The sequence below is a fragment of the Solanum dulcamara genome, chromosome 4 (genome assembly GCF_947179165.1).
Source record: "Solanum dulcamara chromosome 4, daSolDulc1.2, whole genome shotgun sequence".
NCBI classification, from domain to species: Eukaryota; Viridiplantae; Streptophyta; class Magnoliopsida; order Solanales; family Solanaceae; genus Solanum; species Solanum dulcamara.
The window spans coordinates 44,486,248-44,511,673 of record NC_077240.1 but is presented as its reverse complement, the minus strand read 5'-3'; the positions used below and the strand labels follow the sequence as shown (position 1 = coordinate 44,511,673).

Sequence of the window (25,426 nt, the reverse complement as noted above, 5' to 3'; positions counted from 1 at the left end):
ATTGCATCTTTTGGTCACCAGGTGATGACCACGAGGCTATCACGAGCTATATTGAGAACCACTTTCCATGGTGTGCCACCGTGGTGGAGTTTCAGAAACTTGAAGCCTGTAGGGAAGGGTCCACAACATGGACCACGGGTCGTGGTGAGCACCACGAGCTATGGTGACACCTTCTCGGAAACCCTGAGAATTTATTCTAAGGCCTGGACCACGATCGAACAACAATGGGACATATTTCCCATCATAGACCATGGTGGGTTCTGTGGTGAACACCTCCTGCAGGACCTTATCAAGACCATCTTCATGAATGATATTCACAGACCATATTTTCCTCCACCGATGAGTTAAGGTATCCATGGAGGAATTCCTGAAATCCTCCCTGCAACCCCCAAGATTTCAAGACCAAGGCTATCACCATGGGAAGAACACCATGGATTGTGGTACCCATAACGGGTCATGGTGGGTCTCGTGATGGGAAACCTTCCAGAACTCATTTTTTTATAAACCTTAAGTCCCTCACCATGGAGGGGACCACAAACCATGGTGCCCTTAATGATCTATGGTGAAGGCTCATTTTGGGTTCAGGATCCAATTTTAATGAATGGTACTTTGGTCATTCTCTATACTTTCATTAATAAATGTAGATGGTTTTGGAGACTATATTCCTACCTATTAACTACCCTAAAGTTTTCTAACCCTATCATTCTCAACATAACTCCCAAAACCCCCCAAAGCCTTGTCTCTAAAGTTTTCTCTTAAGGTCTTCTTCTTCCTCTAGCAACTCAATGGATTCCTTCAAGGTTAAGCTTTCAATATTTTCAATTTAGGGCTCATCAAGGGTATGATATGTGGGAATTCATCCCTGGGTTCCTTTCACCCATGGAATCCCAAAGAATGTTTTTCAATTCTCTTATGAATTCTTCAATTAAAAGACTTAATTTCATGATTTGCATTGGGTCTTTTCAGTTATGATATATTTCAATTTTATTAGCCTAATTATGTAAAATTCACATCATATTGCATGATTTCAAGTATAATTTCTAGGACCCATACTATATGCTAGTTTCAAGTATGATTTATGAGATATGATTATGATTTTCAATTTTAGTTCAACACAAGCTTTATGAATGAGTTTTAAGATTCTTTATGTAAAGAAGTCTATGAATGCCTTATGATATGAATAATATTTTGATGATATTTCAAGCAATTTTTGAGAAAGTGTGACTTGATATCCTTGAAAGGTGACTCAAGATTCTAATGAAAGAATGACTTAAGATCCTTGATGAAGAAGGTGACTTAAGACTCTAATGATATTTTTTATGAGAAGGATTAATAATGATGGAAGGCCTACACCCACATTACATGAAATACTTGATAATGAACTATTCCTATGAACAAGTTTATGAATTATAAATCTGAAGAACTTATGATTATTAGAAGTATGATTTATGATTATGACATGATATGTATTCTGTGGGATGATTTACTTAGCACTGACTTTGAGGTGGGGGCTCGACCTAAGCCCTAGTAGCAACCTATAGTATATTAAACTATGTTGCCACCGTAGGTTTCCAATATGACCTAGATAGTGGATCCACATATAACACATGATAATTATAACGATTGGATGGAGCCTACATTGGCAAGTATCCTCCCTTCTTCTCGATGTGGGTATCATCGGATTCCATGTAATAGCTCACATGGCCTTAATTCTAGTTATGGTTATCTCTTATATGTGTAAGTTCTTATAATGATTATGATGTTTTGATGCATTGACCAATGAGATAAATATTTTAATATTTTTATGATGTCACTCATGTTTTAAAGATATTGGTCTTGTATCCCATGATTCATATTGAGTATTGTCCTATGTTTATTGTTAATGTATATTCTCACATACTTAGTGCATTCCATGTCCTAACGCATACTTTTTGCCTAAATTGTATAATAATGTAGGGACAGATGATCATATTCATCCTCCTCCTGCTCGTGGTTAGAGTTTTGCTATAAGCTTCTTACTGTTGGTGAATCCTCACAGTTTAAGGACATGACTCTTATTTCTTATCTTGACAGTTGTAATTTCATTCTCTTATGTTTTCTATATGGGTGAGCTAGGAGATTGTCTTATGCTCCCACTGAGTTATTATTAGAGTCATGTTAGATAGAAAGGAGTCTATGTTGTCATTTTCTCATTTTGAGACTTATGTTCTATTTGAGATTTTGCTTTCATATCTTGGTTTAGCTTTATTGATTAATTTTCTTATGTATGATCATGAATTATATGCTAAGATGCTTGTTTGGAGTCCTTTGGGATTCTAATCGCCGTGTTACAACTAGGCCCTAGGTCGAGTCGTAAAATCATCGGATTCCATATAATAGCTCACATGACCTTAAGTGTCGGTTAAGGTCCTATTCCACACTAGTTAAAAAAAAATTAAGTTCTCATGATGATTATGTTTTGATGAATTAACCAATAATTATGATTTTTTAATATTTTCATGGTTTTAATTATGTTTTAAGATATTGGTCTTGCATCCTGTATTTTATATTGATTATGTCCTATGTTTATTTTTTATGTATACTTCTCACATAATTAGTGCTTTTCATGTGCAACACATACTTTTTGTCTATATTGTATCATAATGTAGGGTCTGACGATCATGTTCACCCTCTTGTTCGTGGCTAGAACTTGGTACTTAGATCTTTAGAATAGTTTTATGTGGGATCAAGTGTTGGAAGCTATGGCAGCCAATTTTTTAAAATTATTAGTCAAATTTTGGTGAAAGTTGGCGGCCAAACTTTATAGAAATTGGCTTCCACATTTGTTGAAATTGTTAGTTAAATTCTGGTGAATGTTGGCAACCATACTTTGTAGAAATTGTTGCCAAATTTATGTCACTAATGATGTAATCAAGAGGTTCAATAACTATATAAATAGAGTAACAATTGAACATTTAAAAACACACCAAATAGAGGAGAAATAGAGATTAATCCACAAACTATTTCTTAGTTTGTGAGAAAATAGTATGGAAGTACTATTATTATGAGTTCTAAGAAATAAAAATATGTTGTTCTTATAAAAGATTAGTTGTCTTTTGACACTATCAAGTTGTAATTAGTGTTGTAGTATTACTTGATTCGGGTATCATATTTACTACATTATAATATATGGTGTCGCTGTTACTCTCTTGCTATTTCTATTTTGCATGATATTATCTTGGGTGGGATTATCATTTTTCCAATAATGTGGTATTAGAGTCATGGAAAATAATAGTCCACTGTTCTTTCAGTAGCCCCGTATCACAAAAGAAAATTATGAAAAATAGTGCATACGAATGAAAATTATTCTTAGATCTCAAGATGTTTGGGATATTATAGACAAAGGGTATATGAGATAAGTGGTAAGGTATTTTGTATATGTGTGCTTACTGTGTTGTGACTACTTGTTTATATTTCACTTACTGGAATAGCCATGTTATCCTACCAGTACACAATTGTTTTGGGTACTGATATTGCACTTTCTCTTTCTTTGTTGAGTACAGGGCATTTTCAGGCGTCTACTAAGAGAATTCAGTTAGGGGATCATTGATTTGCCGGATTCAAGGGTGAGCTAGCTCTTTCAAGTTACCATGGATCCATCTTAATTCTTAATTCATCCTTTCAGACTTAGACTTTTATTTAGACTTATTATGTTACAATTTTCGGGGTTGCATCCCCTTTTCCTTAGACTTGTTGGTTAGTAGAGTTTTGGTACAATGACTTTTAGGTTCTAGAAATTAAAATTCCGCATGTTTTTTTTGTTAACTTACTAAGTTTATGAGAACCCAGCTTTTAAATTGATATTTAAATTTGTTCCCACATCTTTAAATATTTGTCTCTTGTTAATATTGCTTAGTTGGGTTGTAGTACTGGTTCTCCCATCAGAAAATTAGAGTGGGTTTCAATCGTGGTGGGTCAGAGTCATGACATAACTAATATTACTTTAAAAGTATGAAGACCCTTAGAAATATTGATTCAACTTTCTACCCTTTATTAAAGGACTAATTGTCATTTACTATTATGCTCAAATTATTATTAATGCATGAAAAAAGTCTAAATTTGTAAGGAGTTTTAAACTTGAAATATAAGAAAAGATGACTAAATTATAAGTAGATAATTAGATTTCTATTTTTAATATTAGAAGAATAATTAATAACGTAAAAGGAGTAGTGAGTCACGAGTCTTTATCGGTAGTTTTTCTATTTTTCTCTTTCATCTATTTATGTTTTCCTTACTAAATTAATAAAACTATAAAACACTAAGTCGTTATAATTATATTATAACAATAAGGACTTCTAAATCTAATATGACATCATGTGCATGAACATTTCCTATTTTATTTTAGTGGTACTTTTTTTTTAATTTAAACAATTGTTATGTTACATAGTTCAAATAAAAAATTATTTAATATATAGATATATATATAGATAAAGTGGAAACTTAGTCAACTACAAAAATTCCCATGGAAACTTAGTCAACTACAACTTAGTGCCACTCATGGCCCATTTTGGGTCGTGACAAACTTGGTATCATAGCTTTAGATTTGGTGATATCATCACACAAGGACAAGTCTAGTAGAGTCTGGCAGAACGGTATAGGGACGTCTTTACTTTTCCTGGAGAGGCTACAGGACTTTAGGAAAATTTCAGTCCTTCTTTCTTTTATACTATTACTTGAATCCAATTGGTATCTAGGTGATACAAATTGGTATTTGACCTTCTTTACTCTATTTTCGTAAATGCTCAAAACTAGAGAAATAGCAATGCCTAAACCAGTTATTAGGGATGTAGCCAGAGAGGCAATAGTAACGAGAGAACATGACAGAGATTGCAAGAGAAAGCCCACCATAGGCAGAGGTCAGGCAGTTGGGCAGTGTCTTCTAACTTCTTCGTGGAGAAGTATGTCCCTCGGACCTTGAGGGATAAAATGAGAGATTAGTTCCTAAATATAGAGTAAGGAAAGATGTCTGTTGCACCCTATGAGACCGGGATTCGTGCCTTATCCAAATATGATATTCAACTTTGCTTCAGTCTAGAAGAACAGATTTCACTTCTTTGTGAAAGGATTGAGGTCAAAATCTCTAGTAAGGTTTTATAGATTAAATGTATATCAAAGAGGGTCATGATACTACTACTACAATAATATCGATGCTTACTTTGTTAAGGTTATGGATTGTGTTACTTATGATAGCGACCTGATCTATGAAATAATGCATATAGCTTGGGCTAGAGATAGAACATATCAGATTCGATAATGTTTTGCAGTTATTCATTGGGTAGAAATGTTCTGGCCATTTGGGTTTGATCTTCTCAATAGGAATAGTGTGTTCCAATGGTGGATCTAATGGATTTACATGGTGTGGTACTGGTGGTATATAGAAATGGATATGTCGATCGTCAAGTACGAATACTAACTACTTAAGGAGTTATCAGTTGTATCACAAGCTCATATAATGAGATTTGATGTTGCATTCAATGTTGAGAAACCAACTAGTTGTTACTACATACGTTTGTATTAAGCATTGTTTATAAGGAAGACTTTAGCGGTAGATCTTTGATAAGATTAATGCATTTAGGTTGTCGAGCATATTTTGAAAATTTTAAATGAGGATCGGTGATTTCATCGTAAGCTCCAAGGGAGTGGATCGATATAAGAATGAAAATATTATGGGTAAATGAAGTCCCAAGGAGTAAACTTAGGTAAAGACAATTGAAGATTGGGTTAGTCCTTTGGATTTGGTTGGTGTAGCTGGGTTTGATGTGTCATGTCAATGACAATGTGGACTTGTGGTGATGGTAACAAGAGTTCATGATAGATTGTGATTATGATGCAACTATATGATAATATTTTTTGGTTAAATAGATTCAGTATGGTAATAACAACTTACGAGTATCTAAGATTGTGGTTTTCTACTATTCACTAAGTAGCATGGTCGTATAGAAAGTTATATGATGTGTTGAGTCACCTTTCAAGTAGAATTGAAATGAGTTAGAGTCATAGATGGAAATAATTAGTGGGATGTATTTCAACCTTCAGAAGAAGATGAGAAAAAGGATAGTTACTCTGATTGCAAGGCCAAAAATGTATCTTTAGAGAGAGTGGAGAATTAGATTCGGAGACACGTGGTTCCATCTATTTTTCTCTAGTTATGGTGATAGTGTACATGTTATGTATCATTTATATGGATTAAAAACTATTGGATAAGACTTGAGAATGAAGTCTAAAGGCGTTTAGCTTAAATATGGTAATAAGTTCTTTTGTGGTTTCAAGTTTGGTAACCAGTACAGTTGTATTTTTAATGAATGATATAGTAAGTTTGATGGAAAGGCAATAAATAATAAGCTAAAATACGTGAATTCATAAAGATTTTCAAGGTGTAAGCTAATTTTGATAGATAAGGAAATTAGGTGACACTATTGGAATCAGAATTCAAGTCTTTTATTATGAGTCTACGTTTGTGGTAGTATGTTTTGTCAAGGTATGGATTGATAAGGTAAGAAATAATTGATAACATCGGGAATTGAGCATTTAAAAGGACTTGTGCATGGCTTGGATCGTAAGTTTGGTTACTTTGGTTTGGTAAAGGTCCTAAAAGAGGGTTTCACTAAAACATTTGGTTTAGAGGATGCAGTAAAAAGATCATGGGTTGTTGATTAAAGGATAAGATTGATAAATAAGTTAGTAAAACGAATAAGGGTCCGGTATATTAAAGAGTTCAAGGTATTTGAAATTTGTGTAATGGCAAGAATCTAAGAAAGTGAAGGAATAAGATATCTCATAAAGACCCTTGGTTCAGAGTTGAAGATTGTATGGATTTTCTCCTTTGAGTTCATGAGATATGACCATGCAATGTGAACTAGTTCGGCACACACTTACTAGGGATTTATCAACGACCTTTATAAAGTTGAGTTTTGATTTGAGTGAAAAACAGTGATGCATGGAAGATACTGCATTTGTATGTTGGTTTAAATTCATTGAATTATAATTGATGACTTAGGGGATCTAGTGTGAAAGGTATACCAATCATCGCAGTTTACAACATGTGTTCATTGAGAGAGATTTCAATTTGAGGCAGAAAAGGTGGATAGAATTGCTAAAGGACTATGATATTATTATTCTTTATCATCCGAGAAAGTTAATATGGTGGATAATTCCTTGAGTAGAAAAGCAAAAAACATGAAAATTTTAGCTTATTTGCAGGTTTCTAGTCCCTCGTTGGCTAGAGAGATTCAAACTCTAGCTAATTAATTTATGAGGCTGAATGTAACTAAGAAAAGAGGATTGGCATATATGGAGGAAAGATCTTCTATCCTCGACAAGATTAAAGGAAAACAGTTTGATGATGAGAAGTTAAGTCAGATTCGTGATATGGTCTTGCAGGGAGAGGTCAAGAGACTGTGATTGATGAGGAAGGCATTTTGGGGATTAAAGGGCAGGTATGTGTGTCCTGTATTGATAATTTGACTCAAACTATTCTAATAGAGGCTCACAGTTTGAGGTACTCTATACATCCTAGTGCAAACAACATGTATCGTGATCCGAGACAATATTATTGGTGGAGTAGAATGAAGCATGACATTGTTGATTTTGTTGTCCAGTGTCTGAATTGTTAGAAGGTAAAATATAAGCACCAGGGGCCTAGAGGGACACTTCAGAGAATGCCCATTCTTGAATAGAAGTGGAAAATGATTGCAATAGATTTTGTGGTTGGTCTTCCGAAGATATTGGGTAAGTTCGATTTGATATGAGTGATTGTTGACAGGTTAACTAAGTCTCCCCACTTCATTCCGGTCAAGGTGACTTATAGTTCATAGAAGTTAGCCAAACTCTATATCTGTGACATTGATCGATTTAACAGAGTCCGATTTCCATCTTATTAGATAGAGGTACGCAATTTACTTTTAACTTTTGGAGGACCTTGTAGGATGAGTTCGGTACTAGATTGTATCTTAGTACTGCATTTCATCCTCAGATTGATGGGATCTTAAACACCATTTTTACGAGAGTTTGGCTAAAAAGGGGAAAATGTTTTTTAAACTCACAAACTCCTTTAGTTTTTTGAGACATGGGTTGTTTTACTTGATATTGCGAGCCCAAGGATATATTTCAAGTTGCACATCATGAAAACTGCATATATGGATGAGCTTCATTGTCCCACATATTAAATTTCAAGCTTTTACTTTTACTGTATATGTTGATGAGCTCTGGAGGGTTCTGTAGTTGCCTCGGAGAGCCCACGGGGTGGCTAGCTAGATGATTCGGGCATTTTTGTATATTTTGTAGCATAATTTTTGCATATAGCCACTCAAAAATATCATAATTATGCTCCATAGCTATAGTTTGCTAATTGCAATTCGTAGCTATAGTTATAGCAGCGTTTGTATAATTCGCACAACATTTATATACGTTTGTATAATTCTCTATACAATTCATAGTTTTTGTATAATATTTGTATATTTCACTATATAATTCATGCACAATGTTTGTATAATTCTCTATACAAGTTGTAGTGTTTGAATATTTTGCTATACAATTTGATTCGCACACAGTGTTTGTATAAATCGCATGAATTATACAAAACTCAACTGTATAATCGCGCGAACTATATAAAACTCAAACTGTAATTACAACTAGATGTTCGTCGTGAGCTATAATTAATTCAAACTATAGATATGTTAGCTAATTAACTACTATATGTTTGTTTATCCACAAAATTTTCCCTATTTTGTATTGTTATATACATAACTACGCTATGGGCACCCCTTCTATATATATTGTTTTTGCATAGTTTTATCTTTTGGTATATTATTTATCTCTTTTAATTGGATTTTGGATTGCCTACTCGGTTTATGGTAGGCACCATCATGGCTCAGTTTTGGGTTGTGATAAAATTATATCATAGAAAGGTTCATCGATCTTACCAGTATAGGAGCAAGTGCCTAGTAGAGTCTCACGAATCAGTACCATGACATCCATATCCTATCTTCGAGAGGCTATAGGGCCTTCTTAGAAATATTTCACTTTTCTTTGTTCCTTATCATGCGTTCCTGACTTTAGAAACTCCTAAATTTCACTTGTTTCATTCTTTCTTGGATGTCTACGATGAGATTATCTACGAATGGGTGAGAGCCTCCTATGCCAAAAGATAGAGCCCCATCTAGGGGTAGAGGTTCAGGTAGAGCATGAGCTGCAACACCATTACTAGTCAAGAGAAGGAACTGTCATTAGAATCCAATATAGAGCAAGAGTAGGTCCGGCATCAACTGGATGATGTGGCGCCAGCCTAGACTCCTCCATAATTCATTGCCACGCTAGTGCTCCAGGACACTTTGGCTGAGATCCTCAGCTTCATGGATAGTACTTCCCATGCAGGGACTTTTTCTAACACTTTGGCTAGACCTCACGTCAAAGATAAGGTGCAGCCTTTGGCCCATACAGGGGTATAGGGTGTTCAGGTAGCAGGAGCACGGCCTGATATTGCGACTCCTCGCTTAGCAGTTCCTCCAATACTGATAGTTTCTTTGCCTATCGCAGCTGGGATAGTTATGTCTTTTAAGGAGTAGAAGATGTTAGGGGCAATTCATCAGATTGGGTCCTCCTAAGTTTTTGGGTGTGTTGACACCTAATTTTGTCCCAACTTTCTTCCAAACTATTTCTTTATATGTCTAATGTTTTTGACATTGTTGGTCTTTTTAATTCATCCAATTTTGTCCCAAGAAGAAGACCAATCCACAGCGCTCTTTCCTCTATGTCATTGCCACAGAAGCATCCACATCAACACCACATAATGTGCCAACACCCCAAAACATACTCCTAGCACACATTCCCCATATGACTCTCATAACTAACATATGCCTCGCTATGTGTCTCTTCCCTATTGATTGGTCAATTCAAAATAATTGGAACTACCTATTTTTCCCTCATTTAATCTACCTAAATTGTCCTAAAAACCCTTGAACCCTAAAATATCCTAACATTGGGCCATCAACACAACTTTTCTCTCTGTTAGCAGGAGTATCATTTTTTTTGGATTTGTCTCTATTTTTGACAAAGTTTAGACCTTCATCCTCCCAAAATCAGGATATGCAAGGCCATTTCGAGCAAAGATCACCCCTCCATGGCAAATGACCTTCTATTTTCACATTCAAAGACGTATTAAATCCTCACACTTCAGTCGAGATTAACTAATTTCAGACCATCAGAATAAGATGTTTCAAGATGTTTTCTGCCATGGTTATGGTATATGGAGTCTTGTGACTAAATTTTGAAATCAAAATCCCGCCCAAATATTGACCTCTATGAACCTTGATTTAGTCTCTATAAATATCATCCTTTTACATTTATTTTGTACACATTTTGGAATCAATTTTCAGCCATCAATACATAACCAAATGTTATCTGAAACAACTTGGTTACTCTAAAAATATCTAGTTTTCCTTCTTTTTTGTTGTCTATGGATTCTTGTGCGTGGTCGAGTTTGAAGTAGTCTGAGTTTGAGTGTAGATATGTGATCAAGAGGGCTTCTATTTTCTCACGACTCGAACTAGGGCCTAGACGTGATACAGTGATCAAATTACTAAAGGACTCCAATCAAGCCATCTTACGTATCATACATGAACACATATAAGGAATAATAAGCATCGACTCGAATAAACTAGAAGAAATTTGCGGAAGTACTATAGTCAAGTCAAGACGACAATAAAAGATACTACACAAGACATCCAACAAATCTCTACATAAACAACATGGGTGGGGGCTAAGACATGTCCCTAGCTCACCTTTAATATAATATAGCAAATTCCTTAAAGAAAAAGGAAAGAAACAAACTCATAAACTCTTCCTCGAATAGATGAGGACTCCGGTATGAATAAATGTACTAAGTATGTAAGATAAATGTATGGACAATAAAATAATGCATGAGCAATATGTACAAAGGATGCGTGACCAATGTAATAAAAAGCATGGATAAGACTTAGAAGTATTTGAATTCATATTTAAAGCATGTGGTCAATGCATCATTATCATCATAGAAAAACTTACATCATTTCATATAAGTTGTGTGGGATAAGACCTTTAACCGACATCAAAGACCATGCAAACTATAGCATGGAATCCGATGTAACTCTCATATCGAGAAAAGAGAGACTACTTTCCAAGTTAGACTTCGTGAGAACATCATGAGCATCATAAGCTATATGTGGATCCACTAGCTAGGACATTAAGGCAACCTATGGGGGCAACGTAGTTTGTGATTTTAAGTTGCTACTAGGATTCCCTTGGGTAATAAGCCTTTGGTTACCGGACCTAACCCCACCTAAAATTCCTCTCAGTGCTTAGTCAATATCCCAACAAAAAACATTTAAAACTGTGATATATCATCAATAGCATCATCATGAAAATAGTCATAAGAGTATCTCATTACATGGTTGATTCGTAAGAATCTATAAGTTGGTGAGAATTGAATTTATTACTTCTTTAACATGATTGTGAGAGAATTGTCCTTTCATACCATAAGCCTTTTATTGAAACATCATATTTCAACTTCATCATATCCTATACCTCATACGCAATCAAACCCTTTTTAAAACATGCTTGAATAGTCATACTTGAAAGTAGCATCATGCATAAGTCTTTGAAACCAAGTTAAAATCATGTAATTGGGTAGAAATTCATGCTTAGTTGAGAGATTAAATCATAAATGAAACGTAATTCATGCACTTGAAAGAGTAGTTGGTATGAGGTCAAGATCACATAAGTAGAAAGAATAGAGGAGGGAAAAATCTGAGCAGTGGTGCACTGCTGGTGCACTGCCCCGGACCCAGAATTACTGGGGTAGGGTCCTTCGCACTACTAGCGCACCACCCCATCCCTAGCCCCTAAACTATTGAAGTGAGTCCCTGGCGCGATGGTGTCATGCCACCCCAGCTCTTCCCCCACGAATTTCCATATTTTCAGTAATTTTCAAAGAGTATTCATCACCCATAATGAAATCCTATGCCCTAAATAGCAATATAGTAGTTTATATATGGAAAATCTACAATTTCCATGAAATTTCTTATCAATTCATACTAAAATAGATTAGAATTCACAAAATACATCATAGTTTATGCCTTTGAATTTGAAATTGAGAATACCCAAAGATATAATTAGAATTCATGGATAATTTAAGGAATTCTTTGAACTCCATGGGTGTAAGGTACCCATGGATGAAACTTTCATACCTTAAATAAGAATTTGGAAAAAGCTTTGGAGAAAACTTAAAAATAAATGGAGAATTGGAATGATCCTTGCTTGGTCTTCAATGGAGGTCTTGAGAGAATTTTTCTAGAGAGAGAATTTATGATGGGTGAATTGTGAGAAAGTGAGGGGAATTTGGGCTTCGGGGATTAAATTGGTTAGGAATTGAATTCCAAAAACTGTCTAGGTTCATTCTCTACTAATAAGGGAAAATTCCATAATGTCCTTGAATAAAATCATACTTGATCCATCAATAAATTCACCCAGGACAATTAATTATCTTATTGTATCACATTATAACCTTCACATGCCCGAAATATTACAATATCTCTCCCTTGGGAACATTCCTCCTCGAATGAGATGGAAGCTAGTTTGAGTAGACTAGAGTGAGTATGTAACAACCCAACATGAATGTAGCAATGCAACTTCTAATCATCAACATCATTTAAAAAGTGTTTCATGGTATGCATGCATCTGTCATAACACGGAGAAGTCAAAATGTAGGAGTTTAGAGGATTTGAGTATAGATGACTACGTACCTTAGGATGGATCAGAAGGAAAGAGTTAAGGATATCATTTCATCATGTCCGCTTCCGCTTCCCTTGTAGCACTCTCAACTTCTTGATTCCTCTATAAGAATTTAATAGATGCAACTTCCTTGTTTCTCAACCTCTTCATTTAACAATCTAGGATTTCCACTGGAACCTCTTCGTATGTTAAATTTTCTTCAACACTCACACTTTCCATCGGCATGATAGAATTTAGATCACCCACAAACTTGCTTAACATTGATACATGAAACAACGGATGAACCATAGCCAACTCCAATGGCAAATCTAACTCATATGCTACCTTGTCAACCCGCTTCAAGATCTTATAGGGCCCTACATACCTAGGAATCAACTTTCCCTTCTTACAAAAATGCATTACACTCTTCATGGAAGAAAACTTCAAGTAAACCCAATCATCCATGTTAAACTCAAGTTTCCTTCTCCTTATGTCCGAATAGTACTTTTGGTGACTTTGGGAAGCCTTTAGCCTTTCTCTTATAAGTCTCACCTTCTCCTGATCATCAAATACTAAATCATTCCCTACCAACGACATTTCACCTACTTCAAACTATCCCACCAGGGACCTACACCTTCTCCCGTACAAAGCTTCAAAAGGAGTCATCTCAATGGTTGAGTGATAATTATTGTTGTAGGCAAATTCAATCACTGGTAGATGCTCATCCCAACTTCATTTGAAATCAATGAAACATGCCCTCAACATTTCCTTTAAATTTTGAATTGTTCTTTCGGCTTGGCCAACGGTTTAGGGGTAGAAAGTGGTACTTAGCTTAACTTTCGTACCAAGACCCTTTTAAAAAGACTTCCAAAAATGTGAGGTGAATTGAGTACCTCGATACGATATAATAGACATGGCGACACCATGAAGTCTCACCAATTCATAAACATATAATTTAGCATAATCTTCAGTACTATAAGAAGTCTTAACCGATAGAAAATATGTCGACTTAATCATTCGATCCTTCAATGTTTGGAAACTTCTTTCATACTCATCCGACCATTGGAACTTCACCTTCTTTTGGGCCAACCTAGTTAAAGATGATGAAATAGATGAAAATCCTTCTACAAACCTTCTATAATATCCACTCAAACCTAAAAAGCTACGAATATCTGAGGGGGACAACGGTCTAGGCCAATTCTTTACCGCCACCACTTTTTTGGATCAACCATGATACCATCCCTGGAAACAATGTGACCAAGAAATGCCATGAACTTTAACCAAAATTCACATTTACTAAACCTGGCAAATAATTGCTTGTCCCTCAAGGTTTACAACATAATTCTCAAGTGACCCTTATGCTCTTCTTCATTTTGGGAACAAATTAATATATCATCAATAAAAACCACCACAAACATATCTAAGTATGGTTTGAAAATCTGATTCATCAAGTCCATGAAAATAGCAAGAGCATTAGTCAACCCAAATAACATGACTAAGAATTCAAAATGGCCATACTTTAAAATGTCATCTTGGGAATATCACACTCCCTTACCCTTAATTGGTGATAATCGGAATAAAGATCAATTTTGGAGATGTGACTTGCACCTTGGAGTTGATCAAGAAAATCATCTTTTATTGGAATGGGATGCTTATTCTCTATGGTGACCTTAATCAATTGTCGGTAGTTTGTACACATGCGAAGTGACCCATCCTTCTTTCTAACAAACAATATGTACTGACCTCCAAAGTCATATTTGTGATTTTTCATGTTTTTACCATTTTACCCCTTCCCTAGCTTCTTTATAGCTCTTTTGTGATATAGGTGGCACGCCTCCAAGGTGTTAGATTTAATTTTTAGGTGGTTTGACCATTTTTGATGCTTAAGGTTTGAAAGAGTTGACTTTAGTCAAGATCTGGAGATTCGGGTGTTGTATGAGAATTCTGAAGGTTCCATCAGTTCTGGAAGATATATTTTTATCTAGGAGAAAGGTTGGTTTGGGTTTAGGAGTCTTTGTTTTGAGTTTGTATGATTTGTCATTTTAACGTTAAAGTTTTGGCCAAGTTTCACTTCGGTCAAAATTTTGAGTGATCGTGCTTGGATAAAAATTCTATTTGTGCAGTTAGCTCTGAAACTCTGTCTTTGTTCTAGAACGACCTTTGGTTGAATTCCTGAGGTGCTTAGAATGAGTTTTAGGCCATTTATGCATTTTGAATGCTTTCTTTGAAAAGTATTGACTTTGGTCAACATTCCAACGAAATGACCTTCGTTGGAAAATCCGTTGATTGTATTGAGTCTAGATTTCCATTTTTAGTTGGGTAGCATAATCCGTTTGTGTTCACAGGGTTTGGAATGAATTCTAGACCCCCATCGAAGAAAACCTCATTTCTCCAAAGTTCCAGAACCAGTAAAATTACTAGTGCAGGCCACTTTGCTCTTCCTGTTCGTGGCCAGGGGCCATGATCGTGAAGGTCAGGGTCATTAGTCATTGCGGGGCTAAGTTCCATGATCGCGAAGGGTATTTTTATTGGGCCTTACGATCACGGGCTTAGGCCTTGCGATCGCGATGAACAAATTCACTAGCTTCAGTGAATTAAATGCACAATTTCAGCAGTCTAAGTCCCATTTCGGGACTTAGAAAAAGTGTTATTCAGAGAGAAATTCTTAACCATTTTTGATTATTTTTTTCCAGTGTGTTGAAAATTCTTGCAAGGATGTTCTGAGACCCTTTCTCATCCTAAAAACCTTGTAAGTTTAGCGTAAATTCGTTAATTCCTTGCATTTTTGGCTATTGTAGGGCTTAATATTGGTGGGTTATTTTGAGCTCTTTCGGTGCTCGAAATGTGTCCATTTTTAGGGCACAAGTTCCTTGAGTTATTTGGGACCTTGTGACAAAGTTGGTTTTTAATTTTATGTGTCGGTCCCAATATCAAATTTTAACCCAATTTTAGTTTCATTTTTAATTATGGTAATATGGGTATCATTGGCTTTGTTTTGATGTGTTCTTCGATAATTTGATAGAGTGGAATCGTTCGTAGGTGGCCTAAAAGGGAATTCTGACAGCTTCATTAGTTCTGAAATGTCGAGTTTGGTCTAAAAGGATCTTTTGTGTGGATCTCTAGACTTTTAGACTCATTCCGATCTACCTTGTGAAATTTGGCTTAAAATAGAATTTGGAGTATGAGATCTACTCTTCTTCGAGACAACCTCATTTAAAAGTTTCTCCATCTCTATTGAGTCGAGAATGTCGAATTTAGTGGGGTAGTATAATTTATTTGCGCGTATAGAATTCCAAATGAATTCCTAGCACCCCGCCGGAGTTTTGGAGATTTGAGGGATCAGGTGGTGAAATATGAAACCTTATTTCCTTCTTTATGATTACGGGCTTCTATCCGTATTTGCGATGACCTAGGTAATTGGTAACCAGGTTTGTGTGGCATGGGCTGCATTCACAGAGACTTGGCAAGGTTGCTTTATGCGATCGCGGGAAAAACTCTTCATTCGCAAAGTCCTAGTCAAATTACCTTTCACATTTATGAAGCCCAGATAGGGTGGACCTCCGTGTTTGCGGCCTTCTTTTCCATTTTCACGGAGAGTATTGGAAAGGTCTTTAAAGCAGGGACGTGATTCCAGCCATTGTTCAAATATTCAAAACTCGATATCTGGAGCTAAGAGACTCTAAATTGGGTGATTCAAGGTGCATTTGATTGAAAATTGGAATGGATATGCATTAGAGAGTTTAGGGAAGTGTGGGGAGAATTGTATGGAGGTAATTTCTATCCTGAAGGGGTTGTCCTAATTCTTAATTCGTGCTTTAATGGTGATTTACTTGCATGAGCTATTTTAGCTCATTTCCGAACTCGAATTGTGCCCATTTTTAGGGCACAAGTTCCTTGAGATATTTTAAAACTTTTGACAGAGTCAATTTTTGAATTTCTGGTGCGGGTCTCATATTTCTGCTTTTAACCTAATTTTTTGTCTGACTCTAATTATTGCCATTTGATACCAAAATGTTTGTACTGACATTGTGATTGATATTTTGATAGTGTGGCAGTGATTGAAGGTGTTTCGAGAAGAAAGATCTCTTGTGTAGTGGATTTGAATCGCGCGTGATCAGCTTTGAGGTAGGCTACAGTCTAGTTTCTTAATTGAGCTCTATTAGATAGTGATTAGCATGAATTTTATATGATATAGAATAGTATTTATCGGATTTTAGATTTCCTTCCATTATATTCTACTTTCTTGATTCCCGTAGAAGCTTTTACCTTTTCTTGGTTGGCAGGATCCTTAACTTAGGTTGGTAGCCTTGATTATTGTATAGTTTGCGCAAATATCCTCCTTAGGATTGATATTGAGGCCTTAGGCTAGGTTGTGCCTTAGAATGCATTTTAACGCCCCCGTAACTATGAGTTTCTCCCTGAAAGGATTATTTTGCTTTGTGTACTTTCTGTTAGCACATGAGACCTTAGTGGCTGGTCATAGCCATAGGTTGGCCTTAGGTGTGCTCGGTTATGAGCTAGAGTGGTGTGTTTGGGATAAGGCGAAGATCCTTGAGTTATTCTCCCACTATTGACTATTGAACTCTTCTTGATTCCTTCTCTTTTTGAGTAGCGGTGAGCATGTTATGCTATTATTGGTCTTGTTTGTATTTTATTGGGCAAGTTAGTTCTCTCAGCCTTAGCAGTGTGGTAGTATTGGCATCGTAATTCTAGGTGTGTGTTGTTGCTCTTGTTGAATGTGGGTGATGGCATGCATTGTATTGTATTCTCATTATCCACATGTTTTGTGTATGATCTCAGTTCATGCATTGGATTTGCACTGCTATTTTTAAGAAAGATGTTTTCACACTTTTACTCATTTAAATTGGTGTTGATAAAAGTCGTACCACCCTTACTACTTTGATAAATGGTTTTTTAGGACATTCGAGGCATCTTTCAGTTACATGCCAACTATATGGACTTCCCGCGTCCCATAATGGTCCCTCCATCCATGTAACCCACTGAATAGGAGAAGGAGGTTGCATGGATCCTACCTTGTATGTCGAGGATAGGGGTAGGGGTATATGATTTATTATGAATGTCACCTATTACAGATGACACTATGTACTTTATTGCATAACTTGATATGCATCGGCTATCAACAGTATTGTAAGATCCCAAAATTTTGGAAAGCCAAATAGAAGAAAAATGTCATGATCCAACCCCGTAGGCCATGACTGGTGCCCTACATGGACACCTATATACATATTCTTTAACTATATGTTTATTTCACATCAAACTCAATATGGATCTTATAACGACCAAACCATGGTCTCGGAACCGTCACATAAATATTCATATAAATGCAAACCGATAAGGCTGCTACCACACTTATGATAATATCCGCAAGCCGGCGAGGCTTCTGCAAAAAATAGTATTTGCAACTGATATTACACTCACATGTGATCATATTTGAATACGACCCACACACATATCCATAGAGCTCTAAGAGTTTCAACAGTACAATACGACGAGACAGGGCCCCGTCGTACCCTTAGTCAACATATTCATATCTTTAGATCAGCAAAGATCTACACCAAATCTGGGTTCCAGAGCAATGGAACTCTCTAAGATAGCAAGAGGGAAATCTTAAGTTGGCGGCTCACTAAAATGAGTATCTGCACCTGCGGGTATGAAACTCAGCCCCTCGAAGAAAGGGGGTCAGTACGGAATATGTACCGAATATGTAAAGCTTGCAATACAGTAAAAACATCATAATCGAAATATGGAGTACAGTAAATGTGTAAAATATCCAGAATGCCAAAACACTTGCCTTTGTAACATAATCATATTTGTCAATGTCATATATCATATACATGTATATATCGTACTCGGCCCTTAATGAGGGACTCAGTGAATAAGGTCATGATATGCCCTCCTGGCCGCCATATCATATCATCATTTTATCATATCGTCATATCATCGGATCATCATATCATCATATACATATATGTACCGTATCCGGCCCTTTAATGAGTGACTCGATGAATAATGCAATGAAACTATGCACGATAACATAACATTCTCGGTTTGGGACTCTGTGAAAGATATATTGAGACATGCACGAGCGGGGTAGTGAGAAACTATATGCAATTCAAAATATATTTTTTAGGACTCAATAGGATAGTCAACACGAATCATCGTTCACAAATTCAAATAATAGTTATGTCATATACCTTTCGGATGTCCCTGTATATTATATCAAAATAGAACTTTGAAATCATGTGTACTTATCAATATATATAAGACAAAACATAAGTTATGGGAATCAAGATCAATAGCCATCCTAGTGGCCCTAGGAATAGGCATTCCTTTGGAATCATATATATATATATATATATATATATATATATATATATCATATATTCATTTCACAAAGATCATGCCAAAAGAAAGAAGGGTTAGCTTCACATACCTTTAGCGCTTATTCGTCTCACAATATGCATACGCTTCCCAATAATACTTCAACCTATATTAAGACGCCAACAACTATGGTTAAGCTACGAGGGGATTCAAAACATATTCTAACGTTAGTAACTACTTTCTAGATGCTTAGACGATGTTTTCTCTTTTATCCAAACCAACTACATACAATTAACCCAACATCAATCATTATATATATCAATACCAATACGGACAGCCCACACAATATTCCAAATAGCCCACATTCACAACATACAATAATGATTCACATACGGCTACTATATTCTCGAGTTACTTCTATAGTTCGAGCCTTAACATTTGCATGTAACAACTTATAGCAGCACATCCAACATACAACATAATTCAAAATCTTAATTATCATTAATCATCCAAGTTCAATAACAATAACGTATCAAAACAGCCCGTACCTTACAACGCTAGATAATAGTGTACATGTGATTATGACACATCCAATTTATTCTTGTTAATCCATAGTCATATTATTTCATCGAAACTATTATATAACAGCCCAACCACTATGACAACATGATGTATACTTTTAACTATAATTATTTTTTTTCCAACTTGATGAAAACAACAAGTCCAAAATAGTCCATTATCATAACACGTCCAAAACAGTCCAACAACATGTCCAAAACAGTCCCTAAACAATGCTCGAAATTCTTGCAAATGTTTACGAACGTACTAAGCAAACCACATATGATTCTTACACATTATTTCATGTCTTATTTTCATATAATTTCAGTAGGTTATGATCAGCTATCCACACGACAAGTACAATATCAATTCATACGCAACTAAGCTACATCGTCATTTCTATAATCCTTACAACAACTCACAAATGACTTCAGTTTCAACTCCAATTATTAAACACCTTTATTTACATAATAAATTCATGATAATAACAATCAAAATATCAAGTAAAAATAGTTCACTAACTTCCTCACAAAACAGTCCACACAAGTTTCAACCTGCTTCAACATCACTCACATAAAGTCATACGTTCAATTATTTTCATACTAACACAACTTCACCTTTAACCTTCCAATTCTTTTCATTCTTTTTTTACCATGAGATCTATGATAGTAACAATCATAATTATTAAATAAAATCAGTCCATCAATGCCACCAAAATAGTCCCCACGGCCACAACAATATTCCAACACCAAAGTTCATGATTTTATGCATGCAATTCATGTTTATCAAGTTGCAACCATACTTCAACATCAAAAAATATAACCTCATGGTTACTATCATGTTCTAACATCAACACACGTTATTTCATGCATACAACTTATGTCTACACATCTAAATCACCCTTAATACATGAAAAGAAAGTTAGATCTTACCTTTATAACTTGACTTCTCAACTTGGCGAGAGTTTGTGAAATGAACCAATACTTGTTCTTGTTTCTACAATAACTATCTTCATGTTTCTAAGGGCCTTCTAAAGTGTTGAAACACCTTGGAAAATAATTTTTGGATCAAGACTCAAAGAGCTCAAAATCAGCCAATGTGGCCGAGAGCTTTCTCTCTAGACTTAGGTTTTCTTTCTTTGTGTTGTGTAGTTCAAATGAATTGTGATGGCTGATGTCTTAGTCATTATTTGGTTCAAATTTTATTTCTACAAGTTGGTCACATGCTCCACGTATGGAATAAGTCACTCCATTAACTTTACACTTAAAATTCCATTTTTTTTACAACTTTCGGCCAACTGTGGCTGAGCCTCACCTTCTTGTTTCTCCTTTCTTCTTTTTTTTCAATTGTTTACAAGACTATTATATGTGTGGTGAATGATTCATACACCACCCTTTTTCCATTGTACTTATACCCAGATGAATGATCAATATTTAATGTGAAATGATCCCTCCACCATGTTATGTCTTCCTAAAATAATGTATACTTTCATAAAGTAGTAGATGCTTAAATATTCAATTGCATGCTTTAATTTTTTCTCCTCAAATTTTCAGCCCTTGGCCGAATATTACACTTGGTTATGAAGTGTATTTTAGTTGTCCACAATATATTGAAAATATAGTGGATGAATCAATATTTAATTGCATATTTGTATGTCTTCCATTGCCTTATTTTAGATTACTTTGAGTCATCCTTTTACCTTGGCACATTGGTGTCCCTTCTTAGGACATTGTTGTCACAATTTATTTATTTTTTACTTAACACCACAATTAAGTAATTTCTAATCTCCAATAACATTCTTATAGTAAGTAAAATTTATAACTGATTAGTTCTAGTTTAGAAATTAAAAATCTGAGGTTTCTATCTCACGTCGATTTCTTCGTGAATAACTCGACGTATACAATATGGGGTCTAACATTCTCCCCCTCTTAGAACATTCGTCCTCGAATGTTGAATTGGTCCCGTAAGGTCCTATAAATTTTTATTTTATTTTATTTTATTTTATTTTATTTTTTGAAAAGGCTTCCCTTAACGTCATAACATATAGTCTTATCGGATAATCAGTATAATTAAGTGAGGAGTTGAAGTTACCTGTAGGCATAGAGAACAAGTAAGGATACTTGTCTTTCATCTCCTCCTCGGCTTCCCAAGTCATCTCTTTCCTGTTGTTGTTCCGCCATATTACTTTGACGGAAGCCACATCCTTAGTTCGTAACCTCCTAACCTACCGATCAAGTATTGATACAGGCTGCTCCTCGTAGGATAATTCCTCTGTCACTTGGGCATCATCTACGAGGAATACTCTGGAAGGATAGCATATGCATTTGCGAAGCATTGACACGTGAAAGACTGAATGCACTGCTTCTAAATCGGCCAGTAGGTCTAACTCGTAGGCAACCTGGCCTACTCTACGGACAATCTAATACGGTCCAATATATCTCGGGCTTAGATTCGCTTTCCTGCCAAATCTCATAACACCTTTCATGGGAGACACCTTCAGAAACACCCAGTCACCAACCTGAAACTCTAAGTATCGACGTCAATTATCTGCATATAATTTCTGCCAACTCTGGACTGCCAATAATCTCTCCTGAATGAGCTTCACTTTATCAATAGCCTGCTGAATCAAATTTGGGCCTATCAACTTGTTCTCACTGACCTCAAACCAGCCAATAGGTGATCTGCACTTCCTCCCATACGAGGCTTCATATGGTGCCATCTAAATACTCGAATGGTAGTTGTTATTATAGGAGAACTCAATATGTGGCAAATGATCATCCCAGCTACCCCGGAAATCTATAACACAGGCCCGTAACATATCTTGTAGCGTTTGAATAGTACGCTCGGTCTGTCTATCAGTCAGAGGGTGGAATATCGTGATAAGACTCACTTGTGTCCCCAATCCCTCCTAGAAGGATCTCCAGAAGTTAGCTGTGAACTGGGCTCCTCTATTAGAGATAATAGTTGTGGAAACTCTGTGAAGTCTCACTATATCCTTAAGGTACAAACTGGCATAATCCTCAGCTGAATACGTAGTCCTGACTGGAAAAAAGTGGGCTGATTTTGTCAGCCTATCAACGATAACCTAAATAGAGTCATATTTTTACAGAGTGCGAGGTAAACTTGTGACGAAGTCCATATTAATCACCTTTCACTTCTAGGTCGGAATCTCCATCTCTTGTAATAGTCCTCTGCGCTTCTGGTGTTTGACCTTAACCTATTGACAATTCGTACACTGAGCAACAAATTCTGCTATATCCTTCTTTATGCCATCCCACTAGTACAAGCATTTGAGGTCATGATACATCTTCGTTGACCCTAGATAAATAGAATAATGGGCACAGTGTGCCTCTCCCATCACTTGTTATCGTAGCCCTACAATGTCAGGTACACATTATCTACCCTGGTATCGTAGCACTCCATCAGGTGCAACCTTAAATGGGGTTTCTTCCTTTTGAAGAGATACATCCCTATGACGTACAAGAATAGGGTCCTCATACTTGTGTCTCTTTATCTCTTCTATGATAGAAGACTCAGCAACTCCTCGAACATAAATCCTGCCATTTTTAGAACCAGCCAAACGGACTCCCAAATTAGCTAACTGGTGAATTTCGTGGACTATCTCCTTCTGCTCTGGTTGTACGTCTACCAAACTGCCCATAGATCTACGGCTAAGTGCATATGCTACAACATTTGTTTTCCTTGGGTGATATAGAATGTCAACATCATAGTCCTTCAGTAACCCTGGCCACCTCCTCTGCCACAGATTCATCTCCTTCTTCTTAAAGATGTACTGTAGACTCTTATGATCTATATAAATGTCAACATGCACACCATATAAATAATGTCTCCATATTTTTAGAGCATGAATCACCGCTGCCAACTCCAGATCATGGGTGGAATAATTTATTTTGTGCTTTTTGAGCTATAGGGAGGCATATGCTATAACTTTGCCATGCTACATCAGTACACAACCTATTCCAACACCGGAAGCATCACAATAAATGACATAGCCATCTGGTCCCTCAGGAAGAGTTAGAACTGGGGCCATTGTCAACTTATCTTTCGGAAACTAGAAACTTCGCTCACAAGCATCGGTCCACTGGAACTTAGCTGCCTTTTGGGTTAGCCTCGTTAAAGACGCTGAATTGAGGCAAACTTCTCTACAAACCTTCTGTAATACCCTGCTAGCCCTAGGAAATTGCATACTTCAGTAGGTGTCATAGGTCTAGGGCAAGTCTTCACTGCCTCAATCTTCTGCATATCTACCCGAACGCCATCAACTCCAATAATATACCCCAGAATGCTACTCAAGTCAACCAGAATTCACATTTAGAGAACTTAGCATACAATTTCTGGTGCTGAAACACCCTAAGTACCGTTCTTAAGTGTGCATGATCCTCTTCTGATCGTGAATAGACCAGAATATCATCAATGAATACAATCACGAATAAGTCAAGAAATGGCTTGAACACTTTGTTCATCAAATCCATAAAAACTGTTGGAGAATTGATCAACTTGAAGAACATCACTCTGAACTCGTAATGCTCATATCGGGTCTTGAATGTAGTCTTTGGAATGTCTGCCTCCTTCACCCGTATTTGGTGATAACCTGACCGCAGGTCTATCTTTGAGAAACACTTAGCACCCTGCAACTGGTCAAATAGATCATTGATCCTGGGGAAAGGATACATATTCTTTATGGTCATTTTATTCAGCTACCTATAATCAATACACATCCGCAGCGACCCATCCTTCTTTTTTACAAATAATACCATAGCTCCCCTAGGTGATGTACTGGACCTGATGAAGCCTATTTCTAATATATCTTTCAGTTTCTCCTTCATCTGCTTCAGTTCTACAGGTGCCATTCTGTAAGGAGGAATAGATATGGGTTGAGTGTCTAGTAATACATCTATAGCGAACTCTATCTCCCGCTCAGGTGGAAGTCCTGAGAGTTCATCTAGGAATACATTGAGAAACTCACTAACCACTGGCACTGACTGAATAGTTGGCGCCTCTGTCTTCAGGTCGTGTACCCATACCAGATGATAAATATAGCCCTTTATGACCATCTTCCTTGCCTTGAGGTATGAAATAAACTTGCCCCTCGGCGATGTTGTATTTCCCATCCACTCTATAATTGGATCTATTAGGAATTGAAATCGGACTATCTTGCCTTGACAGTCAATGTTAGCATAACAAGAAGCTAATCAATCCATACCCATAATAACATCAAACTCAGCCATATCTAGATCTATCAGATCTGCCTTAGTACAATAACTATATATGTTCACTATACAATCTATATATACTTGTCTTGCTACAATAGAATCTCCTACTATGTAGCTACCTCAAATGGTTCTATCCATTCAGGTTTTATCCTAATTATACTAGCAACAAGTAGGGAAATATATGACAATGTAGAGCCGGGTCTATCAATGCATACACATCTTGAGAGAAAATCGATAGCATACATGTAACCACATTAGGTAACGCCTCCTGCTCCTATCTAGTAGCCAAAGCATATATGCGGTTCGAAGGACCGCTGGAACTAGAAGCTCCACCACGACCTCTACCACGACCTGCCAGTGCCTGGAAACCCTACCCCATAGGGCGTATAGCCACAGAAAAAGATGAACCAGCAACTGATCCAGTAGGCTGAGCCACACCACCTAGATTTCCTTCATAGGGACATTCCCTCATAATATGGCCTTGACGGCCACAAGTAAAAAAGGCACTA

The 25,426-nt window shown here is 36.4% G+C and overlaps 1 protein-coding gene across 1 annotated transcript; it reads right to left on the bottom strand.

Moving 5' to 3' along the window:
• Positions 1 to 22,222: 22,222 nt before the first annotated feature.
• Positions 22,223 to 23,455, bottom strand: LOC129884235 (uncharacterized). The gene is made up of 3 exons (XM_055958565.1): positions 23,086 to 23,455; positions 22,673 to 22,725; positions 22,223 to 22,402 (listed from the first exon to the last, which is right to left on the bottom strand). The coding sequence occupies exons 1-3, from the start codon at positions 23,453 to 23,455 to the stop codon at positions 22,223 to 22,225; spliced, it is 603 nt and encodes a 200-aa protein (XP_055814540.1).
• Positions 23,456 to 25,426: the final 1,971 nt, after the last annotated feature.

Bases quoted from the DNA above. Each gene is read 5' to 3' on its own strand.
- LOC129884235 (XM_055958565.1), bottom strand. From the start codon at position 23,455: ATGAATCTGTGGCAGAGGAGGTGGCCAGGGTTACTGAAGGACTATGAT. The intron at 22,726-23,085 runs GTAGATAATGTG...ACTTTTTTCCAG, and splicing joins TGGAGTGCTACGATACCAGG to TCAGGACTACGTATTCAGCT. The intron at 22,403-22,672 runs GTGAGACTTCAC...TCGAGTATTTAG, and splicing joins GTTTGTACCTTAAGGATATA to ATGGCACCATATGAAGCCTC.